The following is a 27150-nucleotide window of genomic DNA, read 5'->3' as shown; positions in this document are numbered from 1 at the left end:
TGTAAATCTTTGATCCAGCTGGGAGCGATTTGTTTATGCGTGTTTGTGTGTGTTTGTGTGTGCGTGTGTGTTCGTGACTGAAGTAAATTGATTGGGATCACTCTCCTTCTGCTGCTCCCATGTTTCCATAGCAACAGCCAATTGTCTTGACAACAACTCCTGGGGGATCCCCAATGTGTGTGTGTGTGTGTGTGTGTGTGTGTGTGTGTGTGTGTGTGTGTGTGTGTGTGTGTGTGTGTGTGTGTGTGTGTGTGTGTGTGTGTGTGTGTGTGTGTGTACCTCATCTGATTACACAGACCCCAGAGAAAAGACTTGGACCGTATTAATTCATGTCCCTTGTAGATCTCATCAACGTTAATTAACCAACACAGAGGGACCATGTTAAAGATTAACATTGTGCCAAGTGTCTATAGCTAAATGACTGCATGTAGATTCAGCGCGGCTACCTCATCTTCTTCACAGGTACTCCACACGCACACACGCACACACGCCATAGATAACTGCTGAGGGGAGGACGGCTCATAATAATGGCTGGAACGGAGCAAATGGAATGGCATCAAACACCTGGAAACCATGTTTAATGTATTGGATACCAATCCACTCATCCAGCCATTAACATAAGACCGTCCTCCCCAAGTAAGGTGCCACCAACCTCCTGTGACGCACACACACAAACACATAACACCAGTGTGTTTTGATTCCCTACAGAGTTCAAGAGTGGTCCCCAGCATCCCATGGAGGTACTGCAATACCAGCCTGTCAAGGTCTGTTCTCACACCACTGCTTAACGAAACAACATTGTTATTCCCAGACTATTTTCTGATAGCCATTATTTAACTACTGAAAGTTAAAAGATTGTTCCAGTCTAACATAGAATATCACCATAGAAAACGTCCCAATATTGCTTAAAAAAAGCATTCAGAATTTACTCTAGTCAAAGCCCCAGTGTCTGTCCATTGTCTAGTCGTGTCTTGTCATTGAATATCCATGAGTATTGATGTGTCTATTCCTCATTTTATATTTTGGTTGAGTTTTTGTTGCAACAATTTAATTGGATCACACTCACTTTTACGTGTTAGCGGGAGTGCAGATTAAGATCTTTAACTGTCACTTGTTTTCCTCATTATCACCTCTTCCTCTGGGAACTGTGTAGCTTGGGTGTCTGTGTGCATGTGCGCTTGTGTTTGTGTGTGTACTTCAGTGGAGGCTGCTGAGGGGTGGACGGCTCACAATAATGGCTGGAACGGAGCAAATGGAATGGCATCAAACCATATGTTTGATGTATTTGATACCATTCCACCTATACCGCTCCAGCCATTACCACGAGCCTATCCTCCCCAATTGAGGTGCCACCAACCTCCTGTGGTGTACTTGTATGTATGCCTGTGTGTGTGCACGCATGTGTCTGTCCTTGTCAATGTCTGTGTCTATTTGAGTGTACAGATGTAGGATCTTAATTTGACCACCCTGTTGTTGCAGGAAATGTCCTGCATAGCAGGAAATGCAAACTTATAGTGTATTCAAGGCTTATAAAATTGTAATTTCCACTTTAAAATGTCAGACTTGATTTGCCCTAACAAAAAATGTATTCACCCCTACAAAAATTTCTATTGATTATAATCCACACTATAATTCACATTTCCTGTTGCTGCAGGATTATTTTCCTGCTGTAAGAAACTGGTCAAATTAAGTTCCTACACCTGTAAGTATATTTGAGTGCATTTGTGTATTTCTATATGTGTGTATGTTCTAGTATGAGTGTGTGTGCCTTATGCATTTGTGTGAGTGCCTAAAGTTGCCCTGGTGTATTGTGTTGTGTTGTGTGTGTGTAGGGCGGCCACGCTCCATCCAACGGCAATATGTCAGAGAAGAAGAGCAGCAGTAGTTATGACATTGGGGAGTTGGCCACTTCCTCTCTGATGGGTGAGACATGCTCAGATTGACTTGTCTGTTTACGCTGTTCTCAAGCTCTGTTTAGTTTTCATTATGAATCGTTCATTTGAGACGGAAAAGCCAGCCAGTCTCTCTGGGAGATTGCTAATGTAATTTCACTCGCCCCATGTGTCATATCTCTATCTCTATGCATGCACACACACACACGCACACACTCACATACACACTCACAGACACACTCTCTCTCTCGCACTCTACTTTCCTAGTCTTTTCTCCCTTTGTTCTAAACTCCTTTACCCTTTCAACTGTTTACTTTTGCTTCACCTCTCCAGACTCTCCTGCTAGAAGGTAATCATTGTGGCTAATGTGTTCTGGCTTTCTGAACTTTTTCTCCAGAGAGAGCCCCCTTTAATCTTTTATAATCATAATATATTAATATATTCAATAAATAGAGTGCTGAGGGGCTACTGTATCTGCTGAAAGGTTAATAGATTTTCCCTCTAATGAAGACTGCCTTCTTTGAGAAAAAGCAGAAAATTGCTTTGCCAAAAGGCTCTCTCAACTGATAAGAATTCATTAAATAGTTTTTGTAAGATCACCAGTGTCAGGTTGAATTTGAAGACGTATTGTATCATATTTAGGTTACTGGTAACATTCCCTCCCTTTGTAACCTTAATCATACTACAAAGTGAGGATATTGTAGTAGCTTCAGTCTTGCACTGTGAAAAACATTTACAGTCTCCATGGCTTCTGTCTTCGTTTCACCTTCATCTATTACTCTTCTTGAAATGCTCTCCCATTCTCCCCTACATGCCCTTTCCATTTTGACATCTTTCCTCTCACACTTTTCCATCCCATCAAGCCTTTCCACCTTTCCCCCTTATGTAATTTCCATCATTCCCTTCCCTGGTTCTCTCCCTCCTTTTTCTTCCCAAATACCCTTTCACCTCTCTCCCTCTCTCTCTCTCAGGACTGGTGGCGATGATCAAGGAGCACATCACCAAGCCCACGGCTATGGCCCAGGGGCGTGTTTCACACCTCATAGAGTGGAATAGCTGGGGGGGCAGGTGTGAAAGAGGGGGCGACTTTCAGGAAGATGAGCAGCTCTATTCCCACCTGACCGACGAGATCAAGGAGGCCCGCTTCGCCGCAGGTTAGCAGAGAGGAAACAAAGCCTTGGGTATGTCCCAAATGGCACCATACTCCCTATATACTACCCTGGTCAAATGAAGTGCACTATATAGGGAACCACAACCCTTACATTTCAAGCTTCTGCCTCTAACCTTAGGAAACTCAGGACATAGACATACCTGATATGGGCAGAAAGCTTAAATTCTTGTTAATCTAATTGCACTGTCCAATTTACAGTAGCTATTACAGTGCAATAATACCATGCTATTGTTTGAGGAGAGTGCACAGTTATGAACTTGAAAATGTATTAATAAACCAATTAGGCACATTTGGGCAGTCTTGATACAATATTTTGAACAGAAATGCAATGGTTCATTGAATCAGTCTAAATCTTTGCACATACACTGCTGCCATCTAGTGGACAAAATCTAAATTGAGCCTAACTTGGAATATTACATTTTGGCCTTTCTCTTGCATTTCAAAGATGATGGATCAAAGAAAAACAATAAAATGCATGTTTTTTCTTTGTATTATCTTTTACCAGATCTAATGTGTTATATTCTCCTACATTCATTTCACATTTCCACAAACTTCAAAGTGTTTCCTTTCAAATGGTATCAAGAATATGCATATCCTTGCTTCAGGTCCTGAGCTACAGGCAGTTAGATTTGGTTATGTCATTTTAGGCGAAAATGTAAAAAAAGGGTCCGATCCTTTTAAGATGAATACACTAACTGTATGTCGCTCTGGATAAGAGCACCTGCTAAATGACTGAAATGTAAATGTAAAATGTAAAACCACAGGTAGACCAGTGTCTCTTGTTCCTGGTTCACTTTGTCACTGATGCAGGGGCGCAACTTTGGTTTTAGAAGTGGGGGGGGCATATATAGATTTTTTTTATCCTGTCGGATAAACACTCCAAACAGGCTATCTGACCACTCGGAGGTGTCCGCATGGTCCTAAAGCACACCGTTGCTTTGTTTTCCTATCACATTCCAATGATAAAACTGGGGGGACAGTTTTACCCCCGTCCCCAGTAAAAGTTGCACCACTGCACTGATGAGGGATGGAGCCGGGAAGCCAGCGGACAGTCTTCTTACCCCTATGTCCCTTGGTTTCTCAGGAGTAGCAGAGCAATTTGCCTTGGCTGAAGTGGCCATGAATGTTTGGTCGATGTACGAAGGTCCAGAACAGCTATCCTCCAGCTTAGACCCTCTGCAAGGTAGTGACCATTCACTGACCAGTTCCACATCAAAATAATCCTTGTCAAATGTGGAGGCTTCTTGTATTTAGTTAAATACCATTTCTAACCCATCTTTCCACTTCTTTGTTTCACTAACTGTTTTAGCCCATGTTGTCATGTTCTCTCATGTAATAACCCCTGAATGACAATTTATGTTTTGTCAACTTCCTGTCCCCAGACAGCCACGTCGTGTCTCACTTTCTGTTAGACGTTGGCAGCGTTGGGCTCCCTCAGCAGCTGTACAGTATCCACACAAAGGCCAACAACAACTACGATGCTGGCTACCTGGGGCCTCCACACCCAGTCTTTTCTGTTTCCCCCATGTCTCCCCCCTCTCAGCCAGACAGTGAGCGGTGCCCCCCAGAGGACGGGAGGACTGGAGCTTCAGAGGCCACCACCGTTCAACACGTAGACAGCAGCTCCCTATATGATGATGAGGTTTTTTACAACTAGCAGAACAGAAGAGAAGACACTGTTTGGCAGATACTTCCATCTCCACCTTTAAAAAGGGAGATAAAACAGAAGCACTAATTTTGGACTGGTGACTGATCAAAATTCATGTCATCTAAAACACAAAATGATGAACAGTTCTCAGAAAGGAGAGGAATAATCCCACCGCAAGGAATTGGGACGTAGACATATCTGAGTGAGACTTTTTATTTTCAGTTGAAATGTAGTTTTTAGACACAGATACACTGTACGTAGAACCACCTGTAGCCTTCGATAAACTTTTTTGAATGTACAACATTGTAAATTGTCAAATCATGTGAACCATGGAATTGTACATAGGAAAATACATCAGTCAAGAATCACTATTCTTCTTTGCGTATATATTGTGTACATTGTACCATAATACGTTCAATTATGTGACAAGTATGGTGGAGTGGCTCAAACACATTGCAGTTTTTGATTGAATCCAATTTCAATTAGATGGACTGAAAAGATAGATATGGTAATCAGAAAAATTTGCCACAATGAAATGTCAAGCTTGAATTAGCGTTACACTCCAGAATGTCTCCATTCAGGGTCTTCCTATAGCTCTCTGAGACAGGAGAGAGGGAGAGAGAGTAGGGTGGCAGAAATAATGTGTGTACCCAATTATCTGAGTCCCCATCTATGATTAGCCATTATTCACATTTGTCTGCCAGTGAGAGAGGGAAGAGGGAGCAGAAGGAAGGATCCAGGGAAAAGAGAGAATGAGAGAGAAAGAAAGAGAGAGAGACAGGGAGATAAAGGGAGACTAGAATATTACCGTTATCTCGCCCCTTGTTCTTTCAATGGACATTTACACAATGCTGTATTACACATTGGCTCTGTGCTTTTGTTCCCCTGTTGCAGCCCTACAATGTACAATTGCGGAGATGGCAGAGGTGTAACTGTGTTAGAGCTGTCAAATCACTGAGCAGCTGCTTGTGGGGTCATTGTCACTAAGCCAGACCCATCCCACTCGCGTTAGAAGTTCAGAACGAGAAAGTGTAGGCTATATATCAAATTGAAAATCATTAAACAAAATAATGAGGATTCCTATCAGCCTAATTGAGGTGTAGATTCCAGTGTTCGAACTTGTAAACAAGGCTGCATGGGATTTCTCTTAATGCAACTCCATTTAGCCAATGGCAATGTCCGCTTTAGGTATAACACCGGAAGCCACTTGTGGATTTGATAGCTCTAACACAGTTCCATCTGCTACACCGCCAAAACAACCACTATGTGTGTGTCAGCTACCATGGATCTCATAGAATCTAGCCCTAAATCAGACCTGTACAACAATAATGGGTCCTTTTGCTCAAAGCGAAAAAGGACATGAATAGAAGGGAGAAAATTGCCTGTGAGCAACAGATAAGTAAATAATGGCCTGAAGCAGAAGAGAAGTTGTTTGCGGCATCACAGAATCCACTATTGGTTGAAATTGCTCTAACTCACAATAAGGCATAAGAGCACATGCTATATTCTGATAAATAACACACTAAGGCTAAGGGATGTTCTTGGGCACGACGTGTAATTACTTTGAATATCACAGTGTCCTTAGAGATATCTCTGGGTCAGTAAACAAGATAATCCAAAACAGCAAGGGAGTTACATCTCCTAACGACATATCAATAAGCTCTAATAACTGTTATGAAAAAGCCTTCAGCAGAAAATAACATTGGTGATTAGCAAAAAGCTTATCATTACAAAATTAAGACAAAGTATAATTATTAGTATTATGAGAATCAATATTGTTTGGCGTAGTTAGGGATAGGTCCTTGTTGGGAGTAGGTAATAGCTTAGAGGTCATCAGCCAAATCTGCCATCATTCTCTTCATCTGTGAGAAAGATATAACAAGAGATAAAGAGAAAGAGAGAGAGAGAGGGAGAGAAAACAAGAATGAGAGCTGATGGAGATGTACTGTATATGTATTAGTATGGCTGTGTATGGAGAAAACATACAGTACCAGTCAAATGTTTGGACACACCTACTCATTCAAGGGTATTTGATCATTTTTTAAACTATTTTCTACATTGTAGAATAATAGTGAAGACATCAAAATGATGAAATAACACATATGGAATATTGTAGTAACCAAAAAAGTGTTAAACAAATCAAAATATATTTTAGATTCTTCAAAGTAGCCACACTTTGCCTTGATGACAGCTTTGTACACTTGGCATTCTCTCAAAAAGCTTCATGAGGTAGTCCATATTAAGTAAGTCCATATTATGGCAAGAACAGCTCAAATAAGCAAAGAGTAACGACAGTCCATCATTACTTTAAGACATGAAGGTCAGTCAGTCCGGAACATTTCAAGAACTTTGAAAGTTTCTTCAAGTGCAGTCGCAGAAACCATCAAAAGCTATGATGAAACTGGTTCTCATGAGGACTGCCACTGTCACACACTGATCTGTTTCACCTGTCTTTGTGCTTGTCTCAACCCCCTCCAGGTGTTGCCAATCATCCCCATCATCCCCAGTCTATTTATACCTGTGTTCTCTGTTTGTCTGTTGCCAGATCGTTTTATTTCCTGTTTTCTAGTTTTTCCCAGTTTTGATCATTCTGCCTGCCCTGACCCTGAGCCGGCCCGCCATTCTGTATCTTGCCACTCCATACTGGATTATTGACCCCTGTCTGTTCTGACCCTGAGACTGCCTTCCGTTCTGGACCTTTTGCACCTTATCTGGATTACTGACCTCTGCCTGCCCTTGACCTGTCATTTTGCCTGCCCCTGTACTAGTAATAAACAATTGTTACTGCGACACTGTCTGCATCTGGGTCTTACCTAAAACGTGATAGTATGAACTGGCCATGACTGAGCCAGCCGACTCGGACCAGCTCTGCAACGCCATCTCCTCCCAAGGAGCCACCAGACCTTGGCCGAACGCCATGACCAAGTGTTGAACACATTGCTGGAGCAATTCTGCGAGTTGTCTGTTAGGCAACCTACCACGACGGTAAACTCCCAGCCCCTCAGTAACTTGGCTGTTAGCAGCACCGCCTACCTGGTCACCCCGGTTTCCCGGGAACCCCGCTTACCTCCCCCGGAACGCTTTGATGGAGAGTTGGGCACCTGTCGGGCATTTCTCGCTCAGTGTTCCCTCATCATCAAGCTGCTGCCCTCCTCCTTCCCATCGGACCGCTCTAAGATAGCGTACCTCGACACGCTGATGTCCGGAAGGGCTCTTGCGTGGTCTACGGCAGACAAGAGGAGTTCGATGCTCCATTGTCCGGGAGAGTGGCTGCCTGGAAGTTACTCCGGCTCTGGCAAGACTCCCGCAGTGTGACAGACTATGCTGTAGATTTCCGCACATTGGCAGCTGAGAGTGCCTGGAACCGTGGAAGCGCTGTTCGACATGTTCCTGCACGGAGTATCGGAGGAAGTAAAGGACGAGCTTGCAGCCCGGGATCTACCGATGGATCTCGACTCGCTCATCCCCTTGACCATTCGGATCATTTGGCGACTATGGGAATGAAGGAAGAAGAGGAGATTCTATTTCACTCGCCCGTCCAAGGATTCCACCCTGCCTCCGAGGCATCCTGGAAGTCCCCGACGGCTCCGTTTCCGAGGGAACCAGAGGCTACCCGAATTCCCCAAGAGTCTCCGAAGACTGCCAAATCACCTCTTCCTGAGCCGATGCAAATAGGCAGGGCTAGGCTGTCTCCAGCTGAATGGCTATACAGGCTAAGAGTTGCCTGTATTGCGGGACTACTGGTCATTTTGTCTCCACCTGTCCACTAAAAGACCAGGCTCACCTGTAGGAGAGAGTACTCTGGTGGGCAATACGGAGAACTTTTCCTCTCCCCTTACTCGCACCCCTTTTCATGCAATTTTGCTGTGGGGGAACCAGTCGAAATCTCTGGGACCGATGAGAGCTGGTCTGCTGGTGCCATCATGGGCTGGAGCCCGTTCTGCCATGCCCATTGTCTGAAGTCAGCGCAGCCTGCCCCGGGCCGTCTTCCTGAGGACTCGAAAGTTACACCGGACCTCTCCGCCATTCCCGTGGAGTACCAGGACCTCCGGGAGGTGTTCAGTAAGGAACGGGACACTTTGCTTCCCCCACACCGACCATATGACTGCGGGATTGACCTTCTCCCAGGCACCACTCCGCCCCAGGGACAACTTTACTTTCTGTTGGGTCCAGAGACCAAGGCGATGGAGACATACAGTGAGGGAAAAAAGTATTTGATCCCCTGCTGATTTTTTACGTTTGCCCACTGACAAAGAAATGATCAGTCTATAATTTTAATGGTAGGTTTATTTGAACAGTGAGAGGCAGAATAACAACAAAAAAACTACAAAATCCCCTCTCAATCAGAAACATTTCTGGCTCCCAGGTGTCTTTTATACAGGTAACGAGCTGAGATTAGGAGCACACTCTTAAAGGGAGTGCTCCTAATCTCAGCTTGTTACCTGTACAAAAGACACCTGTCCACAGAAGCAATCAATCAATCAGATTCCAAACTCTCCACCATGGCCAAGACTAAAGAGCTCTCCAAGGATGTCAGGGACAAGATTGTAGACCTACACAAGGCTGGAATGGGCTACAAGACCATCGCCAAGCAGCTTGGTGAGAAGGTGCCAACAGTTGGTGCGATTATTCGCAAATGGAAGAAACACAAAAGAACTGTCAATCTCCCTCGGCCTGGGGCTCCATGCAAGATCTCACCTCGTGGAGTTGCAATGATCATGAGAACGGTGAGGAATCAGCCCAGAACTACACAGGAGGATCTTGTCAATGATCTCAAGGCAGCTGGGACCATAGTCACCAAGAAAACAATTGGTAACACACTACGACGTGAAGGACTGAAATCCTGCAGCGCCCGCAAGGTCCCCCTGCTCAAGAAAGCACATATACATGCCCGTCTGAAGTTTGCCAATGAACATCTGAATGATTCAGAGGACAACTGGGTGAAAGTGTTGTGGTCAAATGGAGCTCTTTGGCATCAACTCAACTCGCCGTGTTTGGAGGAGGAGGAATGCTACCCATGACCCCAAGAACAGCATCCCCACCGTCAAACATGGAGGTGGAAACATTATGCTTTGGGGGTGTTTTTCTGCTAAGGGGACAGGACAACTTCACCACATCAAAGGGACGATGGACGGGGCCATGTACCGTCAAATCTTGGGTGAGAACCTCCTTCCCTCAGCCAGGACATTGAAAATGGGTCGTGGATGGGTATTCCAGCATGACAATGACCCAAAACACACGGCCAAGGCAACAAAGGAGTGGCTCAAGAAGAAGCACATTAAGGTCCTGGCCTACCATGATTCCTGACGTCTCCGCGTTCGTCGCCGCATGCACGATCTGTGCACAGAACAAGACTCCTCGGCAAGCTCCGGCTGGTCTCCTTCAACCTCTGCCTGTCCCTCACGGTCCCTGGTCTCACATATCCCTGGACTTTGTCACAGGTCTCCCCCCATCTGATGTCTACACCGCCATCCTGACTGTAGTGGATCGGTTTTCCTAAGCCACCCACTTCATTCCTCTGCCCAAGCTACCCTCTGCCAAAGAGACGTCACAGCTCATGGTGCAGCACGTCTTCCAGATCCATGGACTGCCAGTGGACATGGTCTCCGACTGGGGTCCTCAGTTCTCATCCCGGTTCTGGAAGGTGTTCTGCACACTCATTGGGTCATTAGCCAGCTTGTCCTCCAGGTTCCAACCCCAGTCCAATGGCCAGTCGGAGCAAGCCAACCAAGACCTGGAGAGGACTCTGCGCTGCCTGGTCTCTGCCAACCTCACCACCTGGAGCCAGCAACTAGTGTGGGTCAAAAACGCCCGCAACACCCTTCCTTGCTTTGCCACGGGTCTATCACCCTTTGTGTTCCCTGTGGTATCAGTCCCCGCTCTTCCCTGAGCAGGAGGAAGAGGTCAGCATACCTTTGGCCCAGATGTTTGTCCACCACTGTTGTCGTACCTGGAAAAGAGCCTGGTCGGCCCTTCTCAAGACTACCTCCAGGTATCGACGACAAGCGCATCGCCACCGGACCCGGCTCCCCGGTATCATCTCAGGCAGAAGGTATGGCTGTCCACCCAGGATCTTCCCCTCCTGGCTGTCCACCCAGGATCCTGCAAACTCTCCCCCTGGTTTATCTGCCCTTTTCCCATCTACAAGGTCATTAGTCCCTCTGCTGTTCATCTTCTGTTGCAACATACCCTCCGTATACATCCCACTTTTCATGTTTCCAGAATTAAACTCATGTTTCACAGCCCTTTGTCTCCTGTTTCCATTCTGGACCTTTTGCAACCTACCTGGATTATTGACCTCTGCCTGCCCTTGACCTGTTGTTTTGCCTGCCCCTGCACTAGTAATAAACTTTTGTTACTTTGACACTGTCTGCATCTGGGTCTTACCTGAAATGTGATAGCCACAGGAAAGGAAGACCCAGAGTTACCTCTGCTGCAGAGGAAAAGTTCATTAGAGTTACTAGCCTCAGAAATTGCAGGCCAAATAAATGCTTCAAAGAGTTCACGTAACAGACACATCCCAACATCAACTATTTAGATGAGACTGTGTGAATCAGGCCTTCAAAAGGACAATGACCAACACACCTCCAGGCTGTGTAGGTGCTATTTGACAAAGAAGGAGAGTGATGGAGTGCTGCATCGGATGACATGGCCTCCACCATCACCCGACCTCAACCCAATTGAGATGGTTTGGGATGAGTTGGACTGCAGAGTGAAGGAAAAGCAGCCAACAAGTTCTCAGCATGTGCGGGAACTCCTTCAAGAGTGTTGGAAAAGCATTCCAGGTGAAGCTGGTTGAGAGAATGCCAAGAGTGTGGAAAGCTGTAATCAAGGCAAAGGGTGGCTACTTTGAAGAATCTAAAATGCTAAATATATTTTGATTTGTTTAACACTTTTTTGATTACTACATGATTCCATATGTGTTATTTCATAGTTTTGATGTCTTCACTATTATTCTACGATGTAGAAAATAGTAAAAATAAAGAAAAATCCTTGAATGAGTAGGTGTGTCCAATCTTTTGACTGGTACAGTATGTGTACCTGTCTCCATTCCTCTAAGTAGGAGTGGTAATGTTTATGTGTGTGTGTGTGCATGCGTGCGTGCGTGTCGGGAAGCACTCGTCACCTCTGGCCATGTGACAACACCAGATAGCCTCCCCCTTTCAGTCACAAACAAGCTCTCGCCACACAGCACACTGAGGATGCCATGAGCCTGACACAAGTGAGAGAGAAGATTTCACTGACAGATGAAACTGACACACGTCCAGCTGAGACGGAGGCTGGCCTTATATTGACACCATACACCTACACAGATGACAAGTGAGTGTCTCCTCAAACTCCTCACCTCCTGGACAGTGGTATCAGGAGAGAGCTGGACAGAAACAGGCTGAATAGAACACATATCCACCAACTGTTTCTTCAATACCTGAAAAATAAAGTAATGGTATGTCATGTTTAAAAACAGAATGTGACATCTTGTCAATTTCAAAACACCTAATAAGAGTGATAGACTTACATAGCATTCCTTGGTTTCCTGGCTGAATCAATCCACTGACCTTATTGTGGTTGTGGCATAGAAATGTCTGCAGGTCCGATCTGTTAATTGATCCCAGCAGAATCTGTGAGTCTTCAAACCAAGAGCGAAGTATGGGACAGGTACGAACACAATTAGTTATACAATACTGCAGTGTTGTTAACTGTAGTATTGTGTAGCTATGAGAAACACAATACTCTTTCAAATGAATACAAATGAATACATACAAATGCCTCCAACTTATTTCATTGCTGTCATACATCTCATCTGACCTGATGGACCTTTTCTCACTTATTTCTTCTTTCCCCATCTCTTATCCCAGCACTGTCATATCAAACTGAGACAGTAAAAGCTTATATAGTTCATAATTTCTATCTCATGCCCATAGCAACATGGCGACTGCCAGTTGACTTATAAGTGATAGTTGGGTTGCCATTAACTAATGTGGAATATTGTCACAGTGACCCCGACTGTATGTAGGACAAAAAACCTTCAAACTAGGTTTAATTAAATGTTGTAAGTCTGTCCCAGTAAACAAGGCAAGGGAGGGCAGCTGTCGTTTTGCCATCAGAATCCCCCATGCGGCAAACTGCTGTTCTATCACCATCAGGTGGACAGGGGCTTGCCGCTATGCTAATTACCTCTACTCGTTTTTGAAGTGGGTACACTCACCCAGTGTGTCAACCACAGGGATCTGTGTCTGGCTGCAGGTGTTGAGAACCTGCTGAACCTCCGTTGGCCCAGCTGCCCTCTCCAGCACTGGACCTCTAGGACCCAGGACCTTCCCTATTGGGACAGAGGAGAGCCTGGGGGAAACAAAAGATCTCTCATGTCAATAACTGGGGTATTTAGTTTGATTTACTTATGAAATGCTGTAGTCCAATCATTTAAGGACGAGCCAGTAACATGTGTGGGTAGCTGTAAAATGTTTGAGTGGTTTGAAAACTGTCATGAGAATTTTGAATCCCAATGATAATAACTAACAATCAATAAGCTTGGACTAATCCCCAAGGTTTGTAAGACACTGGGTTAATAATAATTAGTCAAAGACTCAGCTTCTGCAAAAGGTGCGTACAGTTTATTCAGAGAACGTTCTGAAGTCCATAATACAAAGACATCCATTTTATAGTTCACTCCCTACTTACGCACATACATATACACAAACAGTAGATATCCTACGCACATACATACACATGAACAGTAGGTGGGATGTATCCCTCCCCAGAGTTCTCCCCACTGTTTATCACTACCCAGCGCTGTCCGTTCCATTCCCCCGAGATTAGAGGAACCTTGAAAATGACTCCCTGTCCTATCATAAGTTTCTCAGAGTTCTAGCCAGGTCGGGTCATGCATAGTTCAATGGTTCTCGGTCTCTCCTTAGTCACACTGAAGCTTACCATTCTAATTCATTATACATGTTACAGAATCGAATGATTACTTTCAGGGTGGAATTTGTTTAGTCATTACCTTTAAGCATATAATTCCCTTATCAAAAACGTGTCTCCTTGATCAAATATTTGGTTTTCACATACACTTTCTGCAGTGCTTGTTGTTGAACTACTGAGCTAAAACATTTTGTTGACAGAAAGTTGTGTTAAAAAATATGTCATCTTTGAATAACCAAAATAACCTTTTTAGGGAATGTTATGATAATGTTCTGTGCTAGCTGGATAATGTGTCCTGTGTGACTCACCTTGGGCAGACCTTGAGCAGGGAGGGTAAGTGCGGGAGCTTCTTGCTGATGGAGAGGGCATCGTAGAAGGATGGCCGCTGCCCAGAGCGTGCTAGGGCATTGGCCACCAGTGTGGCGAGGAGAATGGGTGCGGCGTGAGTGGACTGGCCGGTCAGCTCCAGAGCCAGGAGAGCAGGGGACAGAGTGTGTGTGACCGCCCCTGAGAATGCTGCTGCACCTTAGATGATACAGCATGGATAATACAGTATAACTCATTGCCCATGCTTTAAAGGATTGAACCTTATGTCATCCATGTTTCTATCTCTATTTGATAGGTATGCTGAACACCCCAAATTCTTAATTTAGATAAAAACAAATTAGAACTTAGCCCAGTCTGTTTGTCCTCTCTGGCCAAATCCGTATGGAATTGTCATGGCAAACATGTTTGGAGTGACAACAGATGCATGTAGGAGTTGGCAAGAGAGAACAAACAGAATTTCCCTTCTGAAATTATTAGTTCATCATTCTGTTTCCAGCTGCTAACCATGTAAATAAAGATACCATTGTTTATATTTATCAATTTCAAATGACATGTCTGTATACAATTAGTTTACCAGCCAGTGCATAGCCTCCAGGGTTGATTGGATTCCTGTTCTGGTCTAAATAGACAACATTTAGGGACACATATGCCAATCCTTCCCCGAATAAACGTCCTATAGCAGCACCTGACCAGCAGCAACAAATACAGGGACAATTGTTAACATCAAAAATGTAAATAAACACACATTTTTTAGTATTGGGTGGCGATACTCATCGGCAGTTTGGTCACATGTTTGGCCACATGGTTTGGTTATTCTCCCCTAGCCTAAATGCCAGTCTGTTTGTGCTATCATAACATGACTTTAACTATGGCTTGACAATGACATGGCTTGACAATGACAGCAATGGAGTTGTCATTAGCAAAAGAGCACAAACATATCTGGGGCCAGGCTGACTTAACCCCTCTCACTTACCATAGATAAAGACAGGCATAAAGTATCCGGCTGGCAGGGGCAAGGTGCAAGCCAACACCAGCATCCACAGCTCCACAACAGAAACAATGAAAGACAGTGGAAGTCAAACATTCTGCTCAAATATTCAAGTGTTGCATTTCAACTGTCAGAATGACTGTAACTATTATGATATGAATAAGTCATAGGAATCTGTATGAGTGTGAAAATTGCCTTGAGAATCAGCTGAAATTTTACTATTTAAATTAGCTTTCCACAATTGAACCATTTAATTGAGCTTTTCCACAATTTTTTCCCCCCACATAAAATCTTTTTCACACAGAAGTACTGATTCACAGTCCATGTACAAAGCCAGAGTAGTGCATAACGGTCAAATTAATGTATAGTGCCAACCCCAAGGTCCGCCAGAGGGCGTAATTATGTCTTCTGTCGTTTTCTCCTATGGCGTTCCAACTTGATCTGCCCAGACGTGATACACTCGGGACGAACAGACACATAAAACATCCTCCATTCAGGCTGTAAATGTGTCAGTTTCCTCCTAAACTATCTTTAATTCCGAGCAGCCCTAAAAAACCTGTGAAAAATATGCAGACACTTAAGATAATGTTTTATGTGGCTGCTTGTCGCGGGGCTACACGAGTGTATAACCAGCTGGGCAGATCAAGTTGGGACGGCAGAGAGGAGAAAATGACTAAAGGAATAATAGCGCCCTCTGGCGGACCTTGGGGCTGATATATTTGCAATTTGTTAACAGCATCTCTTGTGAATCCAAGATAAAGGTTTTGCTAATGTTTTCACATTATTCATATATAGATTCCTCTTTCAATTCTATCCATTATTATTTTCCTCCCATGTACCTTCATGAATAGGAAGAATCCCAGAGTGAGGTATGGATTCCCTGAAGAAATCCACTCTGACCAGGGACACAAGTTTGGCTGCAAAACCATAGAGGCATTGTGGGATTGAGAGGTCCACTGCCTGCTGTCCAGGAGGGAAGAGAGGAGCTGCTTAATGGTGAGCTGTGGTAGAAAAACAAAGCACCTTCCTTCAGCAGGGTTCACAGAAGAAGAAGAAAAAGAAGAAGCTGGAGACTGGGAAGTAGGAGCCTTCCAACTTATCCATTCAAAATAACAATCCTGCGACAATACTTTCAATGTCATGTCTTGTCAATGTTGTCTCATAAAAAATCCTCCTCACCTTGGAAGCCATATATTGACCAGCAGAAAGAGGGAAAGTCACAGATGCCAGAAGGAACACCACCATAGCGGAGTATAGGGCCTTCCTAGAGAGAGAGAGAGAGAGAGACATCCAAACAGCATCTTATTATTTCATGGAATGGATCAACAGTTAGATCAACATCCAACTTATCATCATGCGGTTATATGTTTTTGTGTAATATAAAATGGCTGATTCACAGAAAAATCTACAATGGAGTGTTTCTAAACACAGGTTGCTCACTCAGTCGACAAGACTTTGATTAGGATTTTGTTTGTCTTTATGAACAGCAGTATCCAACGGTGACAGAATAGGTAGATACAGCTACCTGCTCCGCACAGAAGCCTGATTGGGGAGATAAAGAAATACACAGTTAGAGCTGCAGGAGCATACAGTACCAGTCACAAGTTTGGACACACTTACTCAATAGTTAGTATTTGAGATTCTTCAAAGTAGCCACACTTTGCCTTGATGACAGCTTTGCACACTGTTGGCATTCTCTCAACCAGCTTCATGAGGTAGTCACCTGGAATACATTTCAATTAACAGGTGTGCATTGGTAAAAATGTATTTGTGGAATTTCTTTCCTTCTTAATAAGTTTGAGCGAATCAGTTGTGTTGTGACAAGGTAGGGCTGGTACACAGAAGAAAGCCCTGTTTGGTAAAAGACCAAGTCCATATTATGGCAAGAACAGTTCAAATAAGCAAAGAGCAAATACAGTCCATCATTACTTTAAGACATGAAGGTCAGTCAATGCAGAAAGTTTCTTCAGGTGCAGTTGCAAAAACCATTAAATGCTATGATCAAACTGGCTCTCATGAGGACCGCCACAGGAAAGGAAGACCCAGAGTTACCTCTGCTGCAGAGGATAAGTTCATTAGAGTTACCAGCCTCAGAAATTTCACCCCAAATAAATGCTTCACAGAGTTCAAGTAACATCAACTGTTCAGAGGAAACTGCGTGAATCAGGTCTTCATGGTTGAATTGCTGCAAAAAAAAAACACAACTAAAGGACACCAGTAAGAAGAAGAGACTTGTTTGGGCCAAAAACACGAGCAATGGACATTAGACGGGGGAAATCTGTCCCTTGGTCTAATGAGTCCAGATGTGAGATTTTTGGTAGACTAGGTGAACGGATGATCTCTGCATGTGTGGAACTTACCGTAAAGCTTGGAGGAGGTGTGATGTGTGTGGGTGCTTTGCTGGTGACACTGTCAGTTATTTATTTAGAATTCAAAGCACACTTAACCAGCATGGCTACCGCAGCATTCTGCAGTGATAGGCCATCCCATCTGGTTTTCACTTAATGGGACTATCATTTGTTTTTCAACAGGACAATGACCCAACACACCTCCAGGCTGTGTAAGGGCTAGTTGACCAAGAAGGATAGTGATGGAGTGCTGCATCAGATGACCTGGCCTCCACAATCATCCGACCTCAACCCAATTGAGATGGTTTGGGATGAGTTAGACCGCAGAGTGAAGGAAAAGCAGCCAACAAGTGCTCAGCATATGTGGGAACTCCTTCAAGACTGTTGGAAAAGCATTCCTCATTCAACTGGTTGAGAGAATGCCAAGAGTGTGCAAAGCTGTCATCAAGGCAAAAAAATCTAAAATATATTTTGATTTGTTTAACACTTTTTTGGTTACTACATGATTCCATATGTGTTATTTCATAGTTTTGATGTCTTCACTATTATTACACAATGTAGAAAATTGTAAAAATAAATAAAAACCCTTGAATGAGTAGGTGTGTCCAAACTTTTGACTGGTACTGTATGTATTTATATAGCCATAGCACAGGCAGCAATGGGCAGTTGGAAGTCATTGAGAGAGAGGAAAGAGTGAAATGGAGGAGTCTACCCAGAGAAAAGGTATGGTGGAGAAAAGCTCATAGGTATAATGGTAACATATGGAAGCAAGACAAAGTTGAACATTTGCAATCTAATGAAAGCTGAACGACATCACTTACTCTGATGCAACGATCACATGAATAACAATGATTTTCAACCCTGTAGATGAACTATAGATATAGAACATGTAGGGCGGCACAGCCCCCGAAGTGACTCATCAACTGTATGCAAGGTTTCCTTTGTGTTGTCTTAGGAATGCTGCATTATCTCTCCAACCCCCATTTTGCCACATTTCTGTGATCCAGAGGTTTTGTTGTCTTTCAATCATGTAGGACTGATATCTGATTGGGAGTTGACTCACTTAACAAGTCAGATGCTTATAAAAAGTTCTAAGCTTCATTGTCTCCCTCTCTTTCGTTCCTGACCTGTGCTGGTGAGATACACTCTCTCTCTTTCTCTCTCCACCCCATGGACTCTGGTGGCATGGCCTTTCAGGCTATGACTTCTCTCTCTCTCTCTCGCTCTCTGGTCATGCCTAGAATAATGCTTTGTAATGCTTGTTAATGCTTTGTAACTTAAGCTTTATGCCTTGTATGTGATTTTATTAATTTTACAATGATTTTAAACATCTGCCTTTGATATAGACAATTCATAATCCCTTCTTGATAGTCTATTCCTGTAGCTCTTTAAGAGTATTGGTTGCATATCGCTAAATCATTTTATGGAGTCAGATAATTTTTTGAATATACTTTGTCATATTAACTTTATAGTCGTATTATGGGTCTCGTGTGAGGTATACAGTATATATACGCATATCAAATATTACCCCACTACAGAAGATTCACCAACATGGTGACAAAACAGACTTACCCCAATATTGCAAAGACCGGAATCTCCAGTGGGTAGAATGGCAAATCATCTGAGAAGCTGGTTTGAAACAAGGCCTGAAGAGTCTCTGGAGGAGGCATAGAACACAATCTGCTACCCTATCACTCTATACTACTGCACACAACTCTCCCTTGGCTTTTCGTAATCAAATCACTATATAATGCATATCTAGATTCAGTACTAAAACAATTCCATTAGGCTTTGACCCTCATAGACGGGCTAGCTGAGAACGCCACGAAAATGATGCTTCAGTGGGGCAGAAGGCCGTGTGTTGTTGTGATTCTGGATGCCAGATAGTGATGACAAGAAACTGCCATGTGGGGAATCGTAAGTAACTCGTTTCAGTTAGTTTTATCTTGGTCTTGATACCATGTCTTGTTTTGAAGGGTTTTGACTGATGTCATGTCTATGCTAATATGGAAAAAAGATTCTAGCTCACTAACCAAAACAGTAACGATGTATTTGAGAAACAAAAAGTGCTAATTGTGCAATTTTATTTATGTTTTCAATAAATATTGGAGATTACTAAACAACCAATCAGTCTAAAGCTCAAAGGTATGGTGATAATGGAAGCCATCTTGGTCAGGGATACATTCCAAACATGTATTCGATTTAATTCTATTGGTCACCCCACCTTGCTCGCCGCTCCACATGGAGAGCAGATGGAAGGTGAGCGCTCCACAGGCTGCCGCAAAGAAGCATGGGCAGTAATCTTTAAGGGCGAAGTGAGAGCTCATCACCTCTACACTAAACAACACACCTAGGGAAGAGGAGGGAGAGAGACAGGGGAGAGGGTGTGGGGGATACGGGACAGAAAGAGAATGAGGATGAGAGAGAGGGGAAAGCGAGATGGGAAAGGATCGAGAGGAGAGATGTACATGTCAATTTCACACCTCAGAGAGAGACAGATGATGTGAGGAGATACATTTAAATAAAAGATACTGGAATTCTAATACTCTATGCTTGATACTGTATGGTAATGTGACTTCTATACACACCACTGATAGGGGCCCCGAAGCAGCTGGCTACTCCGACAGCAGCAGCCACGACCAGCATCGCTCCTTCAGTTCTCTCCTATAGAAAAAACATGGAGAAGAGGATGTGAGTACACAACATATTGCCCATTTGTGGATTTTTTTCTTCTGTAACACAGTATTACCTCCTTCTCACCACGGAGAACAGTGCAGAGTTGGTTCAGATAGGCTCCCACCATGGTGGAGAGATGCACAAATGGACCCTGGAAGTTGGAATGGGGAAATAAACTTAGAAAAACCCAGGAAATGAATAGAGCGGGAAAAAACATTATTTGTGTCTGTGTGCATGTGAGAGGAGAGAGAGAAAGAGAGAGAGAGAAAGTAAAAAATAAGAAAAAAGCGGAGTATCATACCACTTTTCCCAGGAAGACAGTGCTGCCGGCTGCCAGTGTGCAGATGAGACCCACGTATTTGGCAAATAGGTTGGTGAGGGACAGGTAATGTGGCATGTCCACACCAGACAGTATGGTCCTCACCTCTGGAACCCCAGAACCTAAAGGTGGAAAGCCAAAGACAGGAGCCAACCAGGGGCTTAGACCTTTAACCTCAGTGGACCTGTGAGGTATCATTTTTTCCAACCAACATTTTTTTCCTACTCTGCACATTACTGTGATTTTGTACAAACATGCAATATCATTATTCTTTTAAAGCCTGTTGCACAATGATATTTTAAAGTTTTCTACTTGTGTTAGGACATGGTAGCAAAATGTTATACCAAACAAATGATGACAGTCAAATTCTCAAGTGTTAGTTTGAATCTAAGCAGTCCTCATATAGCCTATAGGAGATGACCAATAGCTTGTCAATCCCTCAATCCCTAGGACAATGCCACTAATTATTTCAGGGTAGGTTAATCAATTCAATGATGTTTGACTTTTTCTGCCTGCCAGACGTATTGTTTCATAGGTTCATCGAATAGAGTGTTTGACATTTCTGTTTGCCACTAATTATTTCATAGTAGGTTAATCGATAAGATCATGTTTGACTTTTTTTGTTGGCTACATCGCTCTAAATGTCATTCTGTGGATTTGGAAAATACCCAAATTATTTTATTTTCCTGTCAGTTAACGTTTATGTAACTTGGATAAAAACACCATGTTTTGACTTTGTTACGTTGTCATTAACAGGGCGGGACAAATGTTTCAACTCCTACCTGCTGAGAATGGACAGATGCTTTGAGAGAAAGATGTGGATAGAGCAGAGAGTGAGACTGGGTACAGGGTCCAGCACAGGAACTGCAGGAGACAGTGGCCCTCCAACTGACTATACAACCACTGGTGAGCTACAATGAGAGAGAGAGAGAGAGAGAGAGAGAGAGAGAGAGAGAGAGAGAGAGAGAGAACGAGGGAGGAGCATCACTCACACAGCTACATACTCTATACTGAATGTTTGTGTATATGTGTGTGTGTTTCTAACCTCGAAGCAGCTTTGCCACACTCAGGTCCATGAGAAAACTAAGGAAAGCGGTCAGAACCCCGAGAGTAGCGAAACAGTACCACTCCATACCCATCAGGGAACCCATGACACATCTGACCCTCACCAGACACTCTAGACAAAGAGCAGCATGTGTTAACTTAGCAGACTTACCACAGACAAAATGGTAACAAAACATGAAATAAGAGCGGATTACCCTTGAAGTAGGCACTTACAGTATTTCTCAATCCCGTACAAGCATTTTTTGGAACAATGTTGTCGATTTTCAAAACAGACTCCACAAGACATAGAACTCTGTGGTTTTTTGCAAAACAGTAAATGTGTTTCAAAATATACTTGCCTCAACACATAAATACATCACAAATAATCAAAACTGTATTATACTGTCAAAACTGCAAATACATTCAACAAAAGAACACAACTGCCTGCAAAAAGATTAATGCAACCATACTTACAGCATCTCCAGAGTCCAAGCAGACAAACCAGAAAGTTAGTTTGACTTTTAAAAATCCCAGTAGATCAATAAAAACAGTTTGCAGTCAGTAAATCAACATGATCAAAATTGGAAGTACAACTATCCAAAGTTGCAGAATTATGGGCAATTACTCTCATTTTATGCGTATTTCACCAAACTATTTCATACACATCAAATCAAATATTATTACTTGTAAAAGAAATATACAAAAAAGAAGCACATTGTGTGCAGGATTTATTCATAGGTATCATAACATTCCAATTCCATGTATTCAATACAAAGGCTGGTTTGCTAATAGTTTTATAGACTTTCTATTGGCGCACAGAAACACAATCCACAATAGAAATAAGGACAGGTGAATACAATGGAGGAACACAACCAATATGAATTTATAGGCCTCAGCAAAGCAAATCTCTTTAATGGAAGGTCACAATGTTGGAGATGATGACTTAGGAGTAGGTCAAGTTACTTAGAAGTAACCAACTTTCTCTGCATTTCTGTATGTCCACAATATTGTAAAGAATCATAAAAATAAGACAGTCCCTACTGCCTAGATCTTTCCCTATATTGTACATTGTATGACACTACTCAAATGTGGTGATTTAGAATTTATTAAAGTAGTGTCGGAAACAGTGAACACATTTACACATATTTCTCTTCTGATGAAAACAATGTGTTAATAGTCTGTGAACTAAATACTTAACCGTGAATTTTGTATTCACTGATGACATTTGAATTTTGCAAAAGGTGAGCTTTTGGGGCAGCAGGTAGCCTAGTGGCTAGAGTGTTGGGCCAGTAACCAAAAGGTTGCTGGATCAAATCCCCTGGCTGACCAGGTAAAACTCTGTCGTTCTGCCCCTGAACAAGGCAGTTAACCCATTGTTCCCCGGTAGGCCGTCATTGTGAATAAGAATTTGTTCTTAACTGACTTGCCTAGTTAAATAAAGGTTTAAAAAAAATGAGATATGCAAAGCAGTTACAAAGACAAGAAAATGATTTGATCTTTGCTGTTCTGCTATAGATACGTTTCAATAGAGATCCAAAAATTGCTTGTACGCAATTGAGAAAAACTGTAACATTATATAGATGGGTTTAGCATCGATCGGCAGTAAAAAAAAAAAGAAATGTAATAATCCCTTTTGCCTGACCTTTTACCCAGGAGCGGGACCGTTTCCATGGTTTCCACGGCTGCTCATCGGTGAGGATTAGGAGTCTTTGTCCTTCTATCGATTTGTCCCTTTGATTTTGTAGCTCTACGTCCTTTTCGTCTCCTTCATTGACTTTTGCCGAGTCAATATGTTGGACGCAGTCCATTTGCTTGAAGCTGTTTGTGGAGTTGTTTAAGTTCCACAAAGGTGTTGTGAATTTTCTATTTTATACAGTTGCTTGGGTATTTCAATGGTTAAACTGTGTATCTGTCATTTTATCATGTCATTTTATATCTGTATTAATATATATTTGAAATAAAATGCATTTACCTAATTCACAAGTGTTCTGTGGACTAAAAGAATAACCAAAATCAAGTATGTCACATCAATTGAATAAAAGTACAGAGGACTTGCCTTCAAGATGCCTGTGTGGTATTGGTGTGTTCTATTCACAAATTAGACCACTTCTAATGAATTACCATACTGGTCATGGGTGGAAGGCCCCATTTAGAATATATTAACAATTTGAAAGAACTCAATGTTCTCGTCCCAAATGGCACCCTATTCCCTTTATAGTGCACTACTTTGAGCAGGGCCCATAGTGCTCTGACCAAAAGTACTGCACTATATAGGGAATAGGGTGCCATTAGGAATGCCCTTCACCTGCCATTGCTGCAGGGTGTGTATTTATGTGGGAAAGGCAGTTTTCCTGAGTTTTTATTTGCAACTTTTGTACTTGATTAACTTCAGTTTCATATGCTTATATTATTCTAAAAGATTGTTGAAAACAGACCTAGCCTCACAGCGCTAACTAAATATAAAAAATGGTTTATACCTAAAAAATTGGTTTATATGTTCTATCTCAATGTGTCTCAGTGTGTGAAAGAAACCAATATGGCCAATGGGTATTATGTATTTGGAAAAAGTCATATTTGCAACATCTAATATGGGTAACACTTCTTATGAAATATAATGCCTTCTGTCATCTCACAGTATGACTTGCTATAAGCATTTGTAACAGCCCACAGTCTTTATCAAATCAAACTTTATTTGTCACATGCGCCGAATACAAGTGTAGACCTTACCGTGAAACGCTTACTTACAAGCCCTTAACCAACAGTGCAGTTCAAGAAGAGTAAGAAAATATTTACCAAATAAACTAAAGTAAAAATAAATTTCAAGTAACACAATAAAATAACAATAACGAGGCTATATGCAGGGGGTAACAGTACCGAGTCGATGTGTGGGGGTACAGGTTAGTCGAGGTAATTTGTACATGTAGGTAGGGGTGAAGTGACTATGCATAGATAATAGACAGCGAGAAGCAGCAGTGTGCAAAAACAAATGGGGGGGGGGGGGGCAGATGTCTCATAGCGTAGAAAGTGTTACATCCAATATGACCCTCACGTTACCACTGGTAAGACTGTGAGTGGTAGAGCCGGGAAGTTATATGGGAGACAGTTGGAGTCTGGAGAGAGGTGATAGAAACAGAACACCTTAGCTGACCTTCTGTATGTGTCTTGTTTGTGCATATAAAAGACTGCTGCTTTAAAGCTCCTCAGATGTCACAAGTCACTTTCAACATGAAAGAATGTGCATGAGAAATACAGGAGCCTTCGTGTAAAAGTTTGGTTTCTGGTCACCTGCTTTGAAATTGTTACTGGAATTTATTCAAGCAACCTGCCAATGTCTCTTTCTCTTTTCTCTCTCTCACCTCTGCTCAAGGTGACCACCCCCCCCAAGGTGACACACACACTCAAGGTTTTTCTTCCTCTTTCCCTTCAGTCACCCTTTTCCTTTAGTTTTCAATGAATACTCAGCAGTCAGTGTTATTTTACAGCTACCAGTACGTATGTGAATGACACGCCATTCTGATTTCTCAACAACTCTATACTGGTCTCCATGGAAACACCACCATGAAGTGAACATGAAAACTGATATTACAAGTTAGTAACTTTCATACATTGGTGTTTTTAAATAATTGCTGAAGGTTTTTAAGGCTGATTCCCTGACCTGTCAATGTTTTTAATTAGCTGTTTTATGATTTTGTTATACTCTTGTGAATTCTGTTTTTTTACTAGATTACCTCTAGTTTTTCATGTTGTCTGTTTGTAATTGTGTAATGACTTGGTGATGCCTATCTTGACCAGGACGCTCTTGAAAAAGAGATTTCAAATCTCAATGAGCTCTTCCTGGTTAAATAAAAAAGATATATCATCTTGGTTGGAGCTCTATTGCTCTCTTCTATGTTTCGGGACCAGAGTCAGTCAGTCAGTCAGTCAGACACACAGTGGGACAAGGAGAATGGGAGCCTTACTGTATACACTAAGTATACAAAACATTAGGAACATTTGTTCTTTCCATGACATTGTCTGACCAGGTGATTGATGTGTTAAATCCACGTCAATCAGTGTAGATGAAGGGGAGGAGACAGGTTAAAGAGGGATTTTTAAGCCTTGAGACAATTGAGACATGGATGTGTATGTGTACCATTCAGAGGGTGAATGGGAAAGACAAACGATTTAAGTGCCTTTGAAAGGGTTATGGTAGTAGGTGCCAGGTGCATCAGGTTGAGTGTGTCAAAAACTGCAACGCTGCTGGATTTTTCACGCTCAACAGTTTCCCGTGTGTATCAAGAATGTTCCACCACCGAAAGGACGTCCAGCCAACTTGACACAACTGTGGGAAGCAGTGGAATCAACACGGGCCAGCGTCCCTGTGGTGACTTGTGAGCCCCTCAGACCTCACAAGTCACTTTCAATATGAAATAATGTGCATGAGAAATATGGGAGCCTTTAAGTAAAGGTTTGGTTTTTGGTAGCCCGCTTTGAAATTGTGACTGGAATTAATTCAGGCTCCCAGACTATTTTTTTCCCTAACCCACCTCCGCTCAAGGTGAAGGTAATTATTGGTCTGATGCATATGCAACCACACACACAAAGTTAATTTGTATCTTCCTCTTTCCCTTAAAAAGCAACTACCCCGAAAAAACTACTTCTCATTCAGAAAACAGCCTATGTGGCATCAATATAGTCAGAAACATTTATTCTACTGTCAAAATTGACTACAACGTGTAAATAGGAAAAGTCAGTCTCATCCAAAACAGAGTTTTGAAGGTTTGTTTAAATGAAGGTTGGGTTTGTTTCAATCCTGCCATGTGGGCAGAACACAAGTAATCATCAATTTAGAGTGCAGCAGCACGTGATCCAATCATAATGCCATGGTACATTTCTTAATGAACCAAATCTAAAATGAGGCCAAATCAGGAAGTGCAGTTGCATTATTATTTTACAGCTACGTATGTGAATGACACCCTATTCTGATTTCTCAACTCCATACTGGTTTCCATGGAAACAACACAATGAAGTGAATGTGAAAATGTATATTACAAGTTAGTAACTTCCATACAAAACCATCTTGGTTGGAACTCTAGTGCTCTAATCTGTTTCCGGGACCAGTGGCAGTCAGTCAGTCAGACAGACACACAGTGGGAGAGTGAGAATGGGAGCGTTATATAATACATGGCAGCTGAGAAAAACACAACCACATGCCCAAAAATAGGAATGATATTTGTGTGTGTGTGTGTTTATATGTGTGTGTTAGAATGTCTATGGGTCTATGTGTCTGTGCTGTGCACATTTCCCACTATCTAAAACACATGCCTTGTGCTGGTCATAGCTAATGGCGTCAGTGACCTCTCCAGAAGTGACTCAATGTCACTGATGAGACACATGAGTTACTGGGCTGTGTGTATAAGGTTCACTTTTAATGAGCGTTCCCTCTCTTAATGCCTCAGAACAGCACATGCTGAGAACGATAACACTCCCTCCCTCCCTGTCTTTTGCTCTCTCCCTCCCTGTCTCTCTCTCTCCCTGTCTATCTTCCTCCCTGTCTCTCTTTATTTTTCTCTCAATCAGTCCTTCTCTGGCAAACTGCTCTTTCTGTCTCTGTTAGTTTCTCTTCCCAAATATCTCCCTCCATCTTTTTCCCTGTTTCCCCCCACTCCCCTCTCCCTCTCTTCTCTCTCTCCAACTCTCTAATCTGTCTAGAATAGAAGCCCACTCAGACAGGTCTCTTGACTGGTGACATGGTCAGTCTCTGTGGGGAGGTGGTGAGTTGCTGAGCCGGATTTAGACGATTAGCAGTGGACTTAGCATTTACACTGATAGGATGGAA

At 42.7% G+C, this 27150-nt stretch overlaps 2 protein-coding genes across 4 annotated transcripts; one reads left to right on the top strand and one right to left on the bottom strand.

Annotated features, from left to right (window-relative positions):
- The first annotated feature begins 678 nt into the window (after nucleotides 1–678).
- Nucleotides 679–5008, top strand: fam131c (family with sequence similarity 131 member C). The gene is made up of 5 exons (XM_029723262.1): nucleotides 679–764; nucleotides 1833–1923; nucleotides 2864–3046; nucleotides 4148–4246; nucleotides 4446–5008. The coding sequence occupies exons 1-5, from the start codon at nucleotides 735–737 to the stop codon at nucleotides 4718–4720; spliced, it is 678 nt and encodes a 225-aa protein (XP_029579122.1). The 5' UTR covers nucleotides 679–734; the 3' UTR covers nucleotides 4721–5008.
- Nucleotides 4911–23396, bottom strand: clcnk (chloride channel K). Of its 3 annotated transcripts, XM_029723260.1 has the most exons (20): nucleotides 23305–23395; nucleotides 22975–23150; nucleotides 21334–21465; nucleotides 21071–21199; nucleotides 20271–20410; nucleotides 20043–20120; nucleotides 19882–19957; nucleotides 19518–19643; nucleotides 18866–18950; nucleotides 16386–16487; nucleotides 16125–16209; nucleotides 15785–15946; nucleotides 14931–15000; nucleotides 14532–14642; nucleotides 13939–14155; nucleotides 12918–13051; nucleotides 12268–12338; nucleotides 12057–12137; nucleotides 11838–11924; nucleotides 4911–6573 (listed from the first exon to the last, which is right to left on the bottom strand). In XM_029723260.1, the coding sequence occupies exons 2-20, from the start codon at nucleotides 23138–23140 to the stop codon at nucleotides 6535–6537; spliced, it is 2091 nt and encodes a 696-aa protein (XP_029579120.1). In that variant the 5' UTR covers nucleotides 23141–23150; nucleotides 23305–23395; the 3' UTR covers nucleotides 4911–6534. The 3 variants fall into 3 exon arrangements, 2 of the variants coding, with proteins under 2 accessions (XP_029579120.1, XP_029579121.1); XM_029723261.1 differs by lacking the exon at nucleotides 14532–14642 and having other exon boundaries at nucleotides 22975–23396; XR_003870634.1 differs by lacking the exons at nucleotides 4911–6573; nucleotides 11838–11924; nucleotides 12057–12137 and having other exon boundaries at nucleotides 15785–15908; nucleotides 22975–23396.
- Nucleotides 23397–27150: the final 3754 nt, after the last annotated feature.

Source organism: Salmo trutta, chromosome 30 (genome assembly GCF_901001165.1).
Source record: "Salmo trutta chromosome 30, fSalTru1.1, whole genome shotgun sequence".
NCBI lineage: Eukaryota > Metazoa > Chordata > Actinopteri > Salmoniformes > Salmonidae > Salmo > Salmo trutta.
Note: the sequence above shows the minus strand (reverse complement) of the source record. Positions and strands in the feature narration are given on the sequence as shown.